The sequence below is a fragment of the Alosa pseudoharengus genome, unplaced genomic scaffold (genome assembly GCF_046254945.1).
Source record: "Alosa pseudoharengus isolate Yale_2024_CS ecotype anadromous, Long Island Sound unplaced genomic scaffold, YU_APseudo_1.1 YU_APseudo_1.1_scf_16, whole genome shotgun sequence".
Classification (NCBI taxonomy): domain Eukaryota; kingdom Metazoa; phylum Chordata; class Actinopteri; order Clupeiformes; family Clupeidae; genus Alosa; species Alosa pseudoharengus.
The window spans coordinates 37,867,659-37,886,030 of record NW_027468630.1 but is presented as its reverse complement, the minus strand read 5'-3'; the positions used below and the strand labels follow the sequence as shown (position 1 = coordinate 37,886,030).

The following is an 18,372-nucleotide window of genomic DNA, read 5'->3' as shown; positions in this document are numbered from 1 at the left end:
AACCTCTGTAGGCTCCAGATACTGGCTTATGCTACTAGTAGTAACACTGACACTATCCAAATGCAACACTAGTGAAAAACCAGTCAAGAAGGATAAAGATGAAAAAATTACCAGTTGCCACCACCTGTAAAACCATTCCTGTTTTGGGGGTCATCTCATAGTTGGCCCTCTAGTACACCTGTAGTAAATTTCGTTGACATCAAAGCAGGTGAACCTGATTCACAACCACCTCTGTTGCATAACTGGCCAGATCAATATCCCACAAGTGTCACTGACTTGATTCTATACTCCTATGACCAAGTGTTCCCTTTATTTTTTTGAGCAGTGTATATTCAGGTGCCCGGTCATTTATGGCTTTGTATGTTAGAAGTAGTATTTTGAAGTCAATGTGACTTTTAACAGGTAGCCAGTGACCAAGAAACGACTAGATTTTGGGATTGCTCCTCCCAAAACGCTTAACTCCCTCTATCGTGTGTAAATGACAGACTTAAGTGAAGGGGAGAATTAGCGCAGAGTGAAATGTGCGTAGTTACGTGGTTTTTTTTTTACTTACGCACATGGGAGAATTCCCCCCGTAACTCAAGAGCGCGCACACATACACACATAGAATCACACACTCTAACTCTAGCACACACACACACACACATACATGTACACACACACACACACACACACACACACAGAGCGGTACACCCATGCACACACACACACACACACACACAAGCACCATTACACCATACCTCCCTGCCCGCCCCATACTCACACACCATTTAATCCAATTTCACGTGGTATGACACAACTATCTTCACTTTGTCATATAGTCTATGGGTGTTATTTGGACTGTGAGGCTCTCTGTAAAACCTTTTCTTACAGGTGAATGTTGAATTGCATTGACATTGATTTTAAGCTTCTACTTAACAGAGATCCAGAGGTCCAGTCTGAGCTGGATTTGTCAAACATTACCTTGGAGCTGATGCAGCCTATCCCAAAGGGGTTGAGCCGCAAGAGAGCCCCGACCTCCATCAGTGTGTCTGCTTTTGAGAGACAGCTTGAGCATCTGACAGGTAGAAACAAAGCATCACATATAGACCTTGTCAGTGACTGTGTAATCAGGTTTAATTAGGTGTGATCGTGGCACAAAATTCATGTGTGTGTGTGTGTGTGGTGGGGGGGGGGGGGGGATCCTAACCGTCCCAGCCCTAGAAGGGAAAAAAAAAAGAAAATTCCCTGGCTTCCTGGTCCGGTAGCATCAAATCAAAGAGGGTAGGGAGCACAATGACGACAATGCTTACCACTGACATTGCATAAAATAAAATTACACTTCTGTGGTAGTGTGGTTAGGGTTTCTACTAGGCCTGCACGATAAATTGTTATAAAATCTCTATTCACCCCTGCACGCGGTTTAATTTTTAAATGACTTCGATTCTCATTTAATTTACGAGCCGACTGCATCACAAACGCTATTACTTTCTTCTGTGAGTTTTTAAGCGCTCCCAGGCGCTGCAATGCTTTCCCTTCTAGGTTCTCACAAAGTTCAGGGCTTAACCCTTAGCTAATGACAGCGCCTTTTAGTCACGTGTTTCACTGGTGGAGTGAGCGCGGTAGCCTAGTTCGGAAAGCCTTCGAGGCTACAGCATCGTCGAACTAGTGTGACAAGAAATAAAAAAAATTGATGTTGATAACCCAGATAGCCTACTAGCAGTGTTGGGGGTAACGAGTTACAAAGTTACGCGCTACAGTAACGAAGGTAACAAACTCACAAGCAAACTACAGCTGGCACGGTGTAGCCTAGACAACTTTGATGCATTCAAGTAAAGTTAGTATAGCCTACTTATCATTGTCAATCGTATTGTCAATTGCAAACGCTAATTCAAACGTCTGTCTACCGAACTACCTGTGGCTAAATTTACGTAGGACGTAGAGAAAGCACCCGTTTGATAAAATGAGCCAATGGTGGAGAAATAACTCTTTTGATCCCGTGAGGGGAAATTTGGTCTCTGCATTTATCCCAATCCGTGAATTAGTGAAACACACTCCGCACACAGTGAACACACAGTGAGGTGAAGCACACACTAATCCCGGCGCAGTGAGCTGCCTGCAACAACAGCGGCACTCGGGGAGCAGTGAGGGGTTAGGTGCCTTGCTCAAGGGCACTTCAGCCGTGCCTACTGGTCGGGGTTCGAACCGGCAACCCTCTGGTTACAAGTCCGAAGTGATAACCAGTAGGCCACGGCTGCCCCTAAGAAATAATCTGTAGCCTAGGGTAGGCTACTGCAAAAAACATTGGGTTTCCTCTAGATTTTTTATTTTTTTTAACAGTGGCGGCAGGTCAGTTTTTGCGATATTGACAAACATGCGTAGCAATGCAGTAAAAAGTTGAGAATCATTATGAGTGCATACACCTAGGCACACTGTGGCTAACACGCAAACACGGGTCAAGTCAGGTCAGATCAGTTCGTGTCACAGATATGGAGTGCAGAAAGGTCATTTTTCATGACTAAATAAAAAATGGCATTTATTTCCGTAAATCACACACCACATATTTCTGTAAATTGCTCAGCCCCAGAGTATCCCTCTGCACATTGCGCGATTCAGGACAGTCTGCCCTACACACACGTGAAATGCATGTAGAGCTATGAGCTTGCTGTGGTGAGATACATGTCAAAATATAAGAATTTTTATAATACGCTTTTTATATTTTAATTATTTAAAAATCTAAATAAAATCAATGCTAGTACTAATACATGAAATGATGGCAGATCTGGATAGCCTAGACTGCTGAAAAAAATAATATATAATATGTGTGTGTGTGGCAATACTTACAATGACCAGAATAAATCCTTATGAATAAAGGTAGTGAAAATGCCCTAAAAACAGCTTAGGGTTCTAAGGGTTAAGGGTATTTGAATGTTTATTGTGGTAATATGGTGGCAACATGGGGTGTAAGCTAACTGGCTAATTTGTTTTTGTGTGATGGGCTGTGCCTAGGTTGATGGTGGTTGGCTAGGGTTTTTACGGTTCAGTCCACATCAATGGGACGGACCAACCTAGCCAACCAAGACCATGCCTAGGCTGGTAAAGAGTATTTGGGGTATTGGATATTTCAATATGGTGGCAGCATGGAGGGGAGTGTCTCCAGGATGCTGGTTTCACTGTTAAGCCTTCATGAGGTGTCGTGGGCCTAACTTAACGAAACATCGGTAAATGAGGGTGCCCACTTGATAACCCCAATGACATGCATACTATATACTGCTGTTGGATGGGCCATTTGTCTTGTGGTTTTTTTTTGTTGGCAGATTTGTGGGTAGCGTGCTTTTTAAAGTTAATTTGAGTAGGGACTTCTGAATGTGTTTTTACCTTGGATTTTGGCACAAGGGATACATCTAATCCTGTCTATTAATGTAATAATAATGTGTGCAATAAACATTATACAGTACCCTCCAGAATTATTGGCACCCCAATTGACCCACCCCAATTGACTAAAATCTGATATAAAAAATAATCTGTTGGTGATTTATTGTAATCTCACAATGAAAACAAATAGGAAAAATCCAACCTTGAAGGGAAGCAAATTTGTTTTGAGAAAAAGGAAAATATCATAAAGATATAAATATTTTTAACAAAAAACATGTTGCTCATAATTATTGGCACCCCTGCTTATAATGTCATATTTGTTTTGATCTGGACGTTTGTTGTGGTTCATTGACCTGGGGCTTGTACTACGAAGCGGGGTTACTGGCTTATCTGGGTAACTTCGAGAGTAACTTGATCACGTGTGGCGTAACTTCCCGATTAACCCGTACTACGAAAGGTGGATAGGTTTTAACCAAGGTATGCTGCCATGGCAATTTACGCTGCATCTCAAACCTGCTCCGACCAGGTTATGTTCTTGGTTAACCCAAGGTTTCCGTTAACCACGATATTCTCTATGAAGATATAGATTATCAGCCGAGGGAATTCGTTATCTTTGTCAGATGATCTAGGAAGACGTCTCATAGCAATGCCCGTACGTGGACATTCATGTATTCCATCGGTGATGCAAGAATACTGTATGTCCGAAAATAAATCGGACATAGGCCTACAGTATGCTGAACATCTGAGCAAGAATAGCCTAAAATAAATCGGACATAGCCTACAGTAGGCCTAATAAATAAAATCACCATTTTAACAAACTTGTTGAATTGAATGTCATATTACTGTACCCTGCACATAAAGGCTACACATTTCCTCAGCACCAGAATCCGACCGAATGCCTCCCTCAACCCCCTCCATAATCAGCCTTCCACTATTATTTGCGATGGCCAACTCCTCTGCTACTGTAAAACACTGGTGCCTTTCCTCCTACAGTAGTGTTCAAAGACACCTTTTTCTTGTTAGCTGTAAAACAGAGGCCAAGTGAAGGCTATAAGCTAGGCCTACATGTTTTCATAATTAAGAAATATTAATGCAAGCTATAACTATATAAACCTACTATTCTGAATAATGTTTTTGTGTTTCATTTTCACCTGCTGCCATGTGCGTTTGGCAATGGTGTTGCATCTGAAATGTTCACAGGATTAGGCATACACTAAATCAGTCAATGGGGGCTACTTAAACATTCAATTATCCTATTAGGCTACTGTAATCTATATGCCCACTCCTAAATTGTGTTGCATCTGTAGGCATTTCTATGAACTCAAAATAGGCAATTTAATTATTTCAACTCATTTCATACATTCCGCAAGCTATTAATCCTCCGTAACACATATTTGTAGAACATGTGGAAATAAAACTTTACTTTTAGGCATTTACTGACATGATGTGTTGCCCTGTTGCTACCCCTTGACCTTCCAACGAAACAGATGTCTTCAAATCAGCGTTTTCCTTGCTTGAAGGCTGATGTTAACCTATTTAAGTTTAACGGCGTGATTGTCGTGAGAGCACGATTCATTGGCGCTTACATGTTCGGCCTTATGTCTACGTGCGCACCTGAGGCTACTCAGCTACAAGAGAAAGAATTTCCCCTGTTTGTATGTTCACTCCAAGTTGGCCTACCATAACTTACCAACTCTGCACTGTAGACCCTAACTGGCTATTTATATTTTCTGTGAAATAAGCAAATGTATTTGTTCAACTTTATGAAGCAGAATTACGCATAGGCTACTTGGAACATAATACATTTGACAAAGGACAGATGTATGTTGCTAGTGACAAAATATTAACTTTCAGTGTTTTACGATGTCCGTCATGGGGAAGTGTTTTTCCCCATGCATTTATTCTAGGTTACTGTCAGTGACTGCCGTGAGAGAAGCGGGTTCTGTGTTTCGTTCATGTCAGTGACTGACGCGAGAGAAGCGGGGTCTGTGTTGTGTTGTGTTGCGTTCATTTATTTTCATTGGGCATGCCGTGCCGTCCACAGCTCTTCAGTTCTGACAAAGCCAAAATTACTCCTTTTGAAACAATGAGTGTAGGAAGCGCGTTTGTATGGTTATATTGCTTGACGGGGGGATCCCAAGCAGCTTTCAGCCATAAGGATACTTTGAGAACATTTCAATTCACCCGACACTAATATTCAAAATGTTGAAAACTATTTCGGCATAGCCTATAAAGCAGTTTAATTAAATGGAATGTTAGTTGTAAACAAACGAGCTACTTGGTGATGCTTGGCCTCACAGATGCGCTCGTGCCTTAGATGGCAGGAAAAATCTTCACGATAGGCCTATTAACTAACCACCCGATTCACGTTGGCTGGGGGGAAGGGGGGCCATCAGACATTTGTGCACAGTTAATCGGCCCTGCCCCCAACAAATCACACCTTCCCACCTCTGACATCTTAAAAGAAGTCAAGAGGACTCCTTACTCACAGACCTATTCACAAACCTGCGGCATTTTGCCGTGTTTTGAAATCCTATGCAGTTACAGGAGCTTCCAATCGTGAGGATGCAATTTTGCATTGTAGGCATAGCTAACATGCAATAACGCCACCAACAACAACCAAAACTAGGCTAATCATTGTCAACATGTAAATTAAATGTAACATTATTGTGAATCAAATTAAAATGTTCTCTTTTGCAAACGTAGGCATAGTAACAGAATAATTTAATAATGTTACAAAGATACTACATCAATCCGTATGTTTCATTAGGCTACTAGGCTATTTGTTTTGCCTTGATTCATTTAGGCTAGGCCTTTTTATTCAGGGGCCGTATTCACAAAGAATTTTAAGGCTTAAAGTAGCTCCTAACTGGCGAATTTAGGAGCAACTCCTAAAAATAATGGGCGTGCCACTCCTAATTTTTTCACAAAAAGTAATTCACGAAGCATTTTAGACCTAAAAGTAGCACCTAAGTCTGGGACAGCTTATGTCGAGAGGACTCCTAACTCACTAAGACCTATTCATAAACAGCTTTTTTGAGGCATTTTACGTTGCGATGTTTTGAAATGTGTAGCCTATGCGCAACAGGAGCTTCCAATCGCGAGGGAACAATTTTGCATTCATAAAAGGGTTGCAATAACACCACCAACAACAACCAAAACTACTCATTGTTAACATGTAAATGAAATGTAACGTTTCATTGTGAATCAAATTAAAATGGTCTCCTCTTTGCAAACGTAGCCTAGGCATATGGTGACAGATTAATTTAATAATGTTGCAAAGGTAGGCTACTGCATCAATACATAGGCCTATGTTTCATTAGGCTACTAGGCTATTTGTTTTGCCTTACTCTTTATTCATTTAGGCTAGGCCTTTTTATTCAGTTATTAATCATCTTCCGTCCACGCATTCTCCGACTCATCATCGGAAGAGAGGTGTTTGGAATTCCCGCGTTACAATAGTCAGCCAATCAAGGTGGTCACTTCAGTCAAGCTCGTGCATGAGTAATGACGTCATCCATAGCAACGAAGACTCACTCCTAGTTTAGGAGTTGTCTGAAAGGCTTTGTGAATAACTTTTAAGAGAAAACTCCAAGCTAAAATCTTTAAGTGCGATTTAGGAGTAGCCTACTCCTAGTAGTAAGATAAAAGCCTTTGTGAATAGCCTACGGCCCCAGTTATTCATCATCTTCCGTCCTTGTGTAGCGCACGCATTCTGAGACCTGTCCTGTCACTCATCATCGTAAGGGAGGTGTTTGGAATCATGCCCGCGTTGGTCACGCTTGCCCATTTACCCAAATTAATGGTCGAATATTACTGATGATCATTGTTATTTAAGAACATGCAGTGTGCGTAGGGTACCAAAAACATCTTGCTTGTAAAAAAGCATCATAACGCACATTCTAGCGTGTCTGTTATTTACTGTAGGCTGCGCAAACCACAGGCCTTTAGCCTATTTTGGGCAAGCCTGCATTCATTCATTCATTCATTCATTCATTCAACCTTTATTTATTCTCGGAGGGTCATTGAGGGAAGCCCTCATTTTCAATGAAGCCGAGATTACAGAAGCGAAGCAAAGCGCTTCTGCGCGAGATTACAGAAGCGAAGACAACATTCGAGGCCTTCTGTTGAAGAATTTTATATAAAGCCTGCGCTAACAGTAATCCTCTTGCCCCTGATAGGCCTACCACAGCTGTGGATAGTGTGGAATGTTATTGTAATAACACAATCCAATGTGTGTCTCAATTGTCCCCCGCTGACCACCTCACACATTTCTCTAGATTTTGCAACGAACTTACATGACACAATGCCATAAAATATGCCAGTTTTAGGACACAGATTAACAGTAACAAGTGTAATGAGCTATTCATTGTCGAAGGTGCATGGTTAAGTGAAATTCTTACTTTGGAAAACAAACATTTGCCGATATCATCGCCGATCATCAGAATATTGCAACAGATTCTGTGTGTTCTGGACTGCAGGTAACTTGTTAAGCCAGTGGTTCTCAAACTTTTATTTCATTCCCCACTTTGATCAAGAGGCATGACTGATGATAGTAGAGATGTTATCCCGAGGCTTTTGCAAGTCAGCATCTTCGAGGGTAGTCTATTAAAAATATAAGTTTTCGATGTCCCAAACGGAGAGCCATACTTTATTGTTTTTAACGATCTCTATGCTACTCACAAAAATGTAGGCATGGGGACATGATGAAGTAGGCTATCCAACTGTCGTGTGTTAAATTATTGTGATTACGAGCCAGTGGTTTTCAAACATTATGCGTGACTCGGACATCTAACTAAATGCAACAGGCTCATATCGTCCTCGCATTCGCAAAATGAGGACCAGTGTTTTGTCAAATTGCAAATAGCTATTCGTTTTAACAAATTTTTATGATAGTATGAAGTGCTTTTTGTATAGGCTACTATCTTAATCTTGGAATATGGGGAGGGAAGTGGCGCGTCTGCAGTCAGCCAAATATAAATGTAATTCTGCGACATAAAGCAGATGTCATTTTTATTTTTCTGTACAATAAACAAATACATGTCAAGCAGGCAATTGACTACATTGCAGTCAAGAAGTAGGGCAAATTAAGACACTGTTTTGATTTGCGTAGTTGCGTTACCCCCAACACTGACAATAGACAGCAAATTCAGATATTTTTTCGTTTTGTGGAGCGGCACCGGTAGGCTATCAAAAGCAGATTTCGATTTTCGCTACCACCGTGTAGTCAAGCCTTAAGCCATACCCAAGAAGCCTTAATCGAGGTTATGTTGAATTACGATTTATTTTGTTATTGAATTCGTAGGCTGGGATTCCTCTCGTTAACAATTACCACTGACAGAGCGATGTAGCCTGGCGGGCCATCCTATATCATTGACATGTATAGTCTGGCATCGAATCATTCACCTCGCTTAATCCAAGGGGCGGGCAGAGAATTGTCTTTCAAACTGCCTAGGCATGCAATAGGCCAGCGCTACGACCATATCCGTATCCGGTCGGCAAAACGGCAAATACATCCTTCTTCGAAAGGAATGACTTAAGTGCATTGTGTTGATCTACTTTCAAAGAAAAGCACAAGTCCAACTCCTCCAAAGTTGACGCCAACGCCGATTCAAACAACCGCTCTTCGTTTGCCATAGCCACCTTCCTTGTTGTTCACCGTCGCAGGATGTCGTTATCCTGTTAAGCCCGCCTTAAGACTCTCTAACGAAATAGAGCGCTGTGATTGGCCGTCATCCACGGTGTTAAGCCAATAGAAATTCCTATGGTTCGATACTAGACGTACAAGCTGAGCAAATTAATTTGCCGCCGCTAGGGTGCGTCTAGATTTCTAGGCTAAGAGCGATGTACAGTGGCTGAAAGTGGTACTAAAGCTTCACGCAGCTTCACGCCTTGTAATGCGCGACTGAAGTGGCCATTTGAAAGCGATGCCCACTGTATATCACCACATTGGCCCCAGCCCTTCATCAGACATGAAACAAGTGGGGAGACACACCTCCATATACATCCATGAAATGTTCCTTAAATGGTAAAATTAAGTTTTGGTAATCTGTTTTATGTGATTATTTAGTGATGGGTCTTGGTCAATTGTAACTCCTAGATTTTTAACACTTGTGGATGAGGATAGTGGAAGATCACTAAATGTAGCCTGTGATGAGGATAGGATATCCCTCATCTTTTTAGGACCTAAAACCATGACTTCTGTTTTATCGAAGTTCAAAAGCAAGTTTGGCTAATGGAGTTAATTAATCAGGTTTTATAGAAAGGTAGTTGTGTATCGTTGCATAAGAATGAAATTGAATGCCATGTTTCCTAATTTCAGAGACTAGGTGAAGCATATAAAGAGAAAATAGCCCTAGTACTGAGCCTTGAGGCACCCCATATTTTACCATAGTCTGGGTAGATGGTTTATTGTCTGTGGTTAGAAAAGTATGATCTAAACCAAGCGAGTGCCGAGTCTTTAATGCCTATCAAATGTTCAAGCCTGTGAAGTAGTATGTCATGGTCTATGGTGTCAAAGGCAGCACTGAGGTCCAGGAGGACCAATATTGATATATGTCCATTATTGGCAGCAATGAGGAGGTCATTAAAAACGTTAACTAAGGCTGATTCAGTACTGTGGTGAGCTCTGAAACCAGACTGATATAATTCTTGGATTTTATTCATATGGACACTATTTTTTCTAGTATTTTTGACATAAAAGGGAGATTAGTTATAACAAAACCTGTATCTGTAGGAAGAAAATTATCAAGTAGTATCAAAAATCAAAAGTATCAAAATACTTTACTTAATATACTTAAATCAAAAGTATCAAAAATCATGTTTGTATCGAAAGATTCAACCAGATCTACGCAGCGCTGCAAGATAAAATGCGCCTGCTGACTTGAGCATTGTCAGCGACATGCTCCCTGCTCTTTTAGCATTCACTGTAAGCCCATTCAGTGATAATGCAAATAAACGGTACCAATTAACGTAATTTTGCCTTCAATGAAAAGTTGTTACTTTAAATAGACCCTAGGTGGTTTTTACTCCGGAATTACACTTTAAGACGGCACCGGTTTCTTAATCAAAGTCTGCTATACAATTCAAATCTTAAAAATTTTCTTATTACTTATTTCCAGTGTTGTAATGTAACAGAGTACAAATACTTCGTTACTGTACTTAAGTAGAAATTTCAGGTATCTGTACTTTACTTCGCTATTTAAATTTATGTCAACTTCCACTTTTACTCCACTACATTTCCTAGATAAAATGTATACTTTTACTCCGTTATATTTCCACTAAGCATCTTCGTTGCTCGTTACTAAAACATAAAATTAGAAGAAATGTGTGCGACTGCAATAGGTTTGGCGAATCACTGCTCCTAGATTGCATTACGCACGCTCCGCACTCTATTTCAGCGCTTGTTTGTTGCTAAAGAAGGAGGACACACAACTGAAACCGCCATGGAAGCACGAGCACATACTGGAGGACCTCCCGTTATCATAGACGACTACCCCGACGATAGTGGTGAACTCGGTGAACAGGGTAGTGGTGAAGATAACGTCATACACCCATGGCCGTATTTGCAAGAAATGTTTCTATACATTGCCAGCTTTCTGTGAAGCTGAACACTCCGCTACCTGCCTCAGCGGCCTGTGAAAGGCTATTTAGCATAGCAGGACTTGTCTTCAGTCCAAGAAGAGTAGCCTAAGACTGAATCAGGACCGGGGTGGGTAATCGGGAATCGGGAGAATTCCCCGTGGGCCGCTTCACTTTTGGGCCGGTCGAGGAAACAAATATTGACATTTGTCACGTTAGTCTATCTTTTCTTAAAGTAGGACACGTTCCGCATTCTGTGCATGACACCAATGCAATGCCTCTGCATGGGTTGTAGCCTATGTAAGGGAGTTCTCCCCTCCCAAAAAGAGTTGGTTGGGTCCATATAGCCCGTCTTTTCCAAAAAGTTTTCTCAGATACGGATAGCCGAGCCGGCCCTACAGTAGACACAAGCGTCAGGAGGATAGATGGTAGAAAGAGGCCAGGAGAGACTGAGCAGCAGATCAACCAATCGACCACTGAAAATGATGAGGCCGAAATTAGTGATGAGGAGGCCATGACTACAGGGACAAGTAAAGAGGATAAATTAAAGTTATTTAATGTAAGAAAGAGCAGTTACCCTACATGATAAACCTATATGCCTTGTTTGCTCAGAAGAGGGTGTAGTAAAGGAGTAGGCTAAATCACCAAACAACAATATAGCCTACCCGTGCAAAAAACATTAGTTCAATATGCCTCTTTGTGGAAGTGGGATAGGCTACATTTCAAAGGCTTTCTTTCTTTCTTTCTTTCTTTCTTTCTGTTTTTGTTAACTTGTGGAATAGTGGAATGTTTTTTGTTAACTTCTCAGTTGAAGTGAATTATTATATAACCTTTACACATTTGTTGAACCATGGTACTAATACAAACTACAGGATAGTAAGAGCTGAAATGTTGCTTCATTTATCCAATTTCCACCACTATGGAAAACGTGGGCCGGTCTTGGGCCTGAAACTCCCGGGCACTGAATTCTGGCAACTTTGAAAACCAGCTTCTTTTGAAGATGAACAGACACCTTTTCAGTTTCAACTAATGACTGGCATATTAGTAGCTGCTGGACATAAGTGGCCTGTGTGTGTGTGTGTGTGTGTGCCTGAAAAGTCCTAGAAAAGAATGTGATTTTTATTTGATGAGTGAGATTAAGAAGATATGGGAACCCTGAATATGCTTTATGCTTTACTATAAGAAAGCCAAAATAAAGTTCACAATAAAAGTTTAAAATAAAACCGCTTGCTTTTTACTTTTTACTTTTACTTCAAATACTTAAGTACATTAAATATCAGAAAATTACTTTTGATACTTAAGTACAGTATATATCAGATACTTTAAGACTTTTACTTAAGTAATATTCTAAAGGGTAACTTTCACTTCTATCTAAGTCTTTTTCTAGTACGATACTTGTACTTTTACTCAAGTATTGCTTTCTAGTACTTTATACAACACTGCTTATTTTATGGCCCGTTTGTTTGCAGAAGGAGTAGCAGAACCTGATGTACTGGAGGATTTCTCTTCAAACAGGTGATCCCTTTCATAAAATTAGGAGTCCAGTGTTTCCCACAGATCTGAATTATACTTGTGGTGGTAGCCGTCAATGCTAGACATGTCTCTCTTGTAAATGAGATGCCTGAAACTGTGCTGCTCTATTTTTGAGCCACGGTTTGGTTTATTCCTGGGATTTCTGATGGGAGTGGTTAGGTGGTAAGTAAATAATGGGGGGGGGGGGGGGTTCTTGGCCTAAATTTATCATTTTCATGCTTAGTTTCTCATAAAATGGCACTAGTGTTGTCATGATACCATAATTATCTGGAAAAGAAAGGATGCAGATCTCCAGGTGTATTGGGTAATTTCTGTTGAATTTGGTGCACTTTTGTTGTGTTCATCATCAAAAAGTGCTTACATGTTTATTACAATGCATGAAAATGAAGTCGTCGTCTTCTACCAAAATTTCTGCGTCTAATTGAGCTTCAACTGTTTAATGCAGAAACTACTTTTTGAGATTAACATAAATCAAGCTTATTTTTTTCCATAGACTTTGCATGGGCACTATGATGTCATAAAGGGCTAATTAAACTGATTTGCACCTGTACCAACTGTCAGCTGCTTAACTACCCCCCCTCAAAGAGCCTGTTAAACTAATTGCACCTGTATCAACTGCTTTCTAGTTACTAGACCAACTCTCATTTTTACAGTGCATCAAAATAGTTGGATAGTTTAAATAGTTAAATTATTTAATAGTAAAATATTGTAGTGAGGACTTTTATTTTGAAACAGTTGTAGGCAGAGGAAACAATTGAACAGGATCTGTAGTCTTAAGAGAGCCAGATTGAATGCTTAAAGCCTGAGACAGTAAATAGTTTAAAAGTTGAATGGATGTTGATAGACAAAGTTTAATGGATGTTGATAGGCAGATTGTTTAATGGATGTTAATAGATAGTTTAAAGGGTGGACGAGTGAATTGTTTGAAGAGGATGGATAGAAAGTTGGATAGAATGTGCCTTATATCCTTGTAGAATGGAGAGACACAGAGAGAGAGTTGGCCTAGTTGAGTAGAAAGCAGTTGATACAGGTGCAATCAGTTTAATTGGCTTTTTGAGAGGGCCTAGTTGAGCAGCTGGCAGTTTATATAGGTGCAAATCAGTTTAATTAGCCCTTTTTTGGGGGAAGCCGTGGCCTACTGGTTAGCGATTCGGACTTGTAACCGGAGGGTTGTTCGAACCCCGAACAGTAGGCACGGCTTTAGTGCCCTTGAGCAAGGCACCTAACCCCTCACTGCTCCCTGAGTGCCGCTGTTGTTGTTGCAGGCACCTAAAAATATGCATAGTTTTGGCATAACAAGGGGAATGTGAGTGTATTTTCAGTGTTCCATGTTTTGTAGTGTTCACCTTTTTTCCTCTGTTTTAGTTCACTCAGTCTTACTCTAAATACACCAAGCCTTCACGTGACCGCTCAAAGAGGGCACCTGCAGCGAAAACCAGTCAGTCGGGAACTAGTTACTGAGGAGGTGTTTGATAAAGCTGTCCACATCCGTTTGCAAGAATGTCCTGGTAGGTCAAACATCTTATGCTTTGGTATAATTAAGAAAATGTATTTTATACAGTAAATATGTAAGATTTGTGTTTTAGCTATTTAACGTTTTTCCGAGTATAAGTCGCTCCGGAGTATAAGTACCGTATTTTCTGGACTATAAGCACTTTTTTCATAGTTTGGCTGTTGACTTATAGGCAGGTGCGACTTATATATGAAAAAATATATAATTGAACATGTTATTAAATGTTAATTCATATTAACTGGCATGAACCCTACGTGAAACATTACCGTCTACAGCCGCGAGAGAGCGCTCTCAAATGCACAAGTTCTGTGCACTTTCAATCAGAGATTAGTGCTTGCGCTATGCCTGAAACACACGTGCATACCTAAATCCTCAAATTATGTCCGGGATTCTATTTATAGCCGGGCCTCAGATTCGGACAAATAAAGGGCAGTAATAATTTTGTTTCAATATAACTCATAAAAGAGCTCTTCTTAATATTTTATATTGTTGGTTGGTTTAATATTGTTGCCAATGAAAAGTCTTGAAAATTGTCCTACACCATAAGTCTCCAACAGTTGCTCTCAAGCTACCAGTCGCATGCCGCCCTCTTCTGAGCTTGCCAAAGGCTGAAGCAGTAACCTACATTTAAACATAATTGTTGCTGCCAGGCATCAGCCTACGAATTTTATAAAAAAGTAAATCATGCATAATTAAAAAAATAACTAAATTTAGGCTATCGTAGACCTCTTTGGCTATACGGAATAAGGTTTCCATTGCAGCACAGCACACGTTCCATGAATGAATGAAAGCGGATGCCTTATCTCGCAATTAGCGGATGGAAATCCCGACACTCTTTCATGCAAAACTTAATAGTGAACCATCAAAAATGTTGTTTTATTTGATGTATGTAGTATTTGATTGCTGTTTTGCTACTAATTATCTTTCACGTAATGAATACGCACACTAGAAAGTTAAAGTAGGCCTACTATGTGCTCCGTGTCTGTAGCTGTCTTCACGTCCGCAATCGATTATAACGTTCCTCAAATGGAGAACACATCCATGTTCTATCGCGTTAGAGGCTGTCATGCTTCTGCAAAATTCCTGACTGTTCCTGATCGCTAAACGTTTGTTTTCCTTTCCTGTCGATAGCGGTTGATGTAGAAACACCTAGGCTATAATTTGACTTCAGCAGTGACCAATCCTGCTGAGAGAGAGAGAGGGGCACCCGCAAAGTGGTCCTGCGCGCGTTGAAGTCAGAGTTGGTCCGTCCAGTCAATAGTCCCGCATTCAGGCTGCTCCATTATTAGATTAACATTATCAGACAGCGCTGTAAAATATGTGGGAATTTCTTGCATTATGATGGCTAGAGTTGCGGGACTTTTATTATTATGCTCAATACTTAATAACTTATGCGCAGTACCCGCAATCCCACGCTGAAATGTAGGCCCTGGTTTTAAATGTGCATCTTTTTATTATCTTGCTTTCTCGGAGGTGGCCAGCCGAGCATTTGTTCTGCTGCCAGCTTGTGCCAATATATAGTTCAAAATGATTGATTGCATTGCATGTGTCCAATTACATAGTCTGTCTGTTCTTGGTTTTGGATTTTGTGAAATAAATATCTAAATATCACCTGTTTGCTGCAGCTTCGGTCTGCATGTGCGCATCTTTTTCTCTCTGATGAGCACTAATCTGCTGCTGGCTTGTCTCTCCACATCGCCCAAAATGCTTGATTGCATTCTCCACATTTTTAGCTAAATTTTCATGTACCACATCAGCATTTTTGTTCAGTGGAACTTTTGTAAATTGAGAGAGAAATGATGAGGGAGAAAAAGGATGCAAAATTTACTGTCGGGCCTATAGGCCTATGGCCTGGCTTGCTTCGTTCACGGCCCGAAGCAATTTACAAAAGTAAATTTTGCATCCTTTTTCTCTCTCATGAGCATTTAATCAGCTGTCAGCTTGTGGATCCATCGGCCAAAATGCTTGATTGCATTGCATTTTCCACATTTTAGCAAAATTTTGGTGTACCATTTTCTTTCAGTGAATCTTTTGCTTTACAATTACCTTCTGGCCCTCCTCTTGGCTGCCTTCACTCCTTCGTCCTCATTAAAACAAAAATTTGACCTCAATAGTCCAGTTGCATAGTCTCTGTTTTTGGTTTTGGATTTTGTGAAATCCATTTCTAAATAAATGCGATTTATAGTCCAGTGCGACTAATATGTTTTTTTCCTGTTCATGACGCATTTTTTCACTAATACGTCTTCTACTCCGGTGCGACTTATAGTCCGGAAAATACGCTATATATTCAAACATACTACTGTTCTATACGCATGAACAAAACAGAATACTGAATCAAACAAAAAGTAATCATGCGAAGTTCAGATACCACTTACATTGTTTTGTAAGTTTAATGCAAATTTGTATCAGTGGGCCAAACAATTACATTTTAAAGTAAGGGTAAGGGTACTTTAACCATTTGTACTTCAGAGTATGTGTCCTTGAAAGCATACAACTGCAAAGTTTAGCAGTTAGGATGACAGAAGTAATGTGCTCAATGCACGTCACAATTCCGTATTCGCTTAAACCCGCAGATCAACTTCCTGGTTATGCTGCTTACACTGTAGCCGTCTTCAAGACCTGCTTTGTGTCACTGTAAACAATGTAGACCCACTTATGAAAATGTTGTGTGCCACTCCCTCCAGTAACGGGAAAGGGATTTAAAATGTACATTGCCAACTACATTGACAATTATTAGGATAAAAAGCTAAGGTTAACGTGTTACATCTTAACCAAGCAACTAACGCCCACGGATCTCGATGTCCCCTTTACACTTGCTTATACCTTTTCTCATTCCTCTTTGGGCTTTCTATCTTTGCTTCCCTCTGGTTACCTTCCTTCTGATATACCTATTCCCTGACCTCTTACACCTTTGTCTTTATTTATTTTCCAACATTATCCTTCTCACCTTTCCCCATTCTCATATCTTGTACTTTCTCTGTCTTGTAGAGCCATCTGGGATACTTGCAAGCAAAATGGAAAGAGACTCTTCCTGGCAAGGATTTACTCTTGGCATGAGTGATGTCACTGTTCCTGACTTAACTACTGATATCATAATGAACAAAACTGCACTTTACACCCAATCCCTCTCCCGACCAGCCACAGTTGACTGTGTGGAAGAGTTACAGACAAATCCCTCTGAGAAAGAAGAGTTGGAATATATGAAACATACTACAATTACAGAAGTGGGCAGTACATATCCTGATGAGATGGTTCCTGAGACCCAAGAGGAGGAGGAATTTGTGTCTGGGACGACATCTGAGATTACACATATGGATGACCCGGATCATGTGAAGGTAGAGGCTATGTCCGAATGCAAGGTCCAGGATAGCGGGCAGGAGGCTGAGAAACAGCAGTTGGACAAGTCAACTGCCAACTCGAGTGGTGTGATCCCTGAATCTCTGAGTCTGGTGGTTGAGGAGTTACAAGCTAAGATTGTGGAGTGCTATGATGGAACAACTCTGACACCGGCCATTGAGTCAGAAGAAATTGAGAATGGATCTGAGGTAGTACAAATGGCTAGGGGTTTGCCTGATGATAAGGAGATGGACACCCTACAGTACCCAGAGCAAGTTGTCCACAATAGTGCGTACTTTTCTGAACATGGGGCCACGTCTGAAGTATCTACAAAAACAAGGGAAAGCGGTTGCATGTTTAATGTTGGAGCAGAAAAGGGTAAGTCATATGATTTATGCTCTCTGAGGTTTCACCACATATATTTTATTTGTACCTGCTCAGCTTCTTTGTAGGAAGAGGAAATCATAGCGTTAGTGCTTATCCACAGGTTTTATTTATTAATGGTTAAACATCCCTTAATACAAGAAGTGCTTATGACATACAGTGAGGGAAATGAGCCTCAGTCATCAGTACATCAATATACAAAAAAAGCTGCCATCAAAACATGCATTCCTGGAACATCATCCAAGTGCTCTGGGCCCCGGATAGCGCAGTAGGTGTAAATTGAGAGAGAGTAGCTTCTTTCACTTGAGGAAAGCAATGGCAGAGATGGTTTCTTTTATTCAGATCTATGCTCCAAGTAAGTAGGGGACAGAAAATAGTTCTTAGGAGGAGGACCTAAAGGGCCCACTATACGTGCCGGTGTGACATCATAATTACCATGATTCCATTTATAAAGGGGAAAGATGTCCAGGGTTGTGAATACTTTTTTATAGGCATTGTAACATGGACCAGACTTTATCCAGGGTTTTTGGTTGGGATATTTCAGTTTCATAGTTGCCTCATTAGCATAGTAAATTGCAGTTATTTAAATTTGCCTGTTACGATCAACACTGCGTCCGGGTGTACAAGTGTACAGTCTACAATGTGTTGGAAGGGGAACCCATGGGGAATAC

The 18,372-nt window shown here is 40.6% G+C and overlaps 1 protein-coding gene across 2 annotated transcripts in view; it reads left to right on the top strand.

Annotated features, from left to right (window-relative positions):
* Positions 1-18,372, top strand: part of cenpt (centromere protein T) — a 52,417-nt gene that overhangs the window by 15,358 nt on the left and 18,687 nt on the right. For both annotated transcript variants that reach the window (XM_076288251.1, XM_076288250.1), the window contains exons 5-8: positions 922-1,064; positions 12,405-12,450; positions 13,834-13,976; positions 16,970-17,695. In XM_076288251.1, the coding sequence (XP_076144366.1) occupies positions 922-1,064; positions 12,405-12,450; positions 13,834-13,976; positions 16,970-17,695 (1,058 nt within the window). The remainder of the gene's footprint in view (positions 1-921; positions 1,065-12,404; positions 12,451-13,833; positions 13,977-16,969; positions 17,696-18,372) is intronic.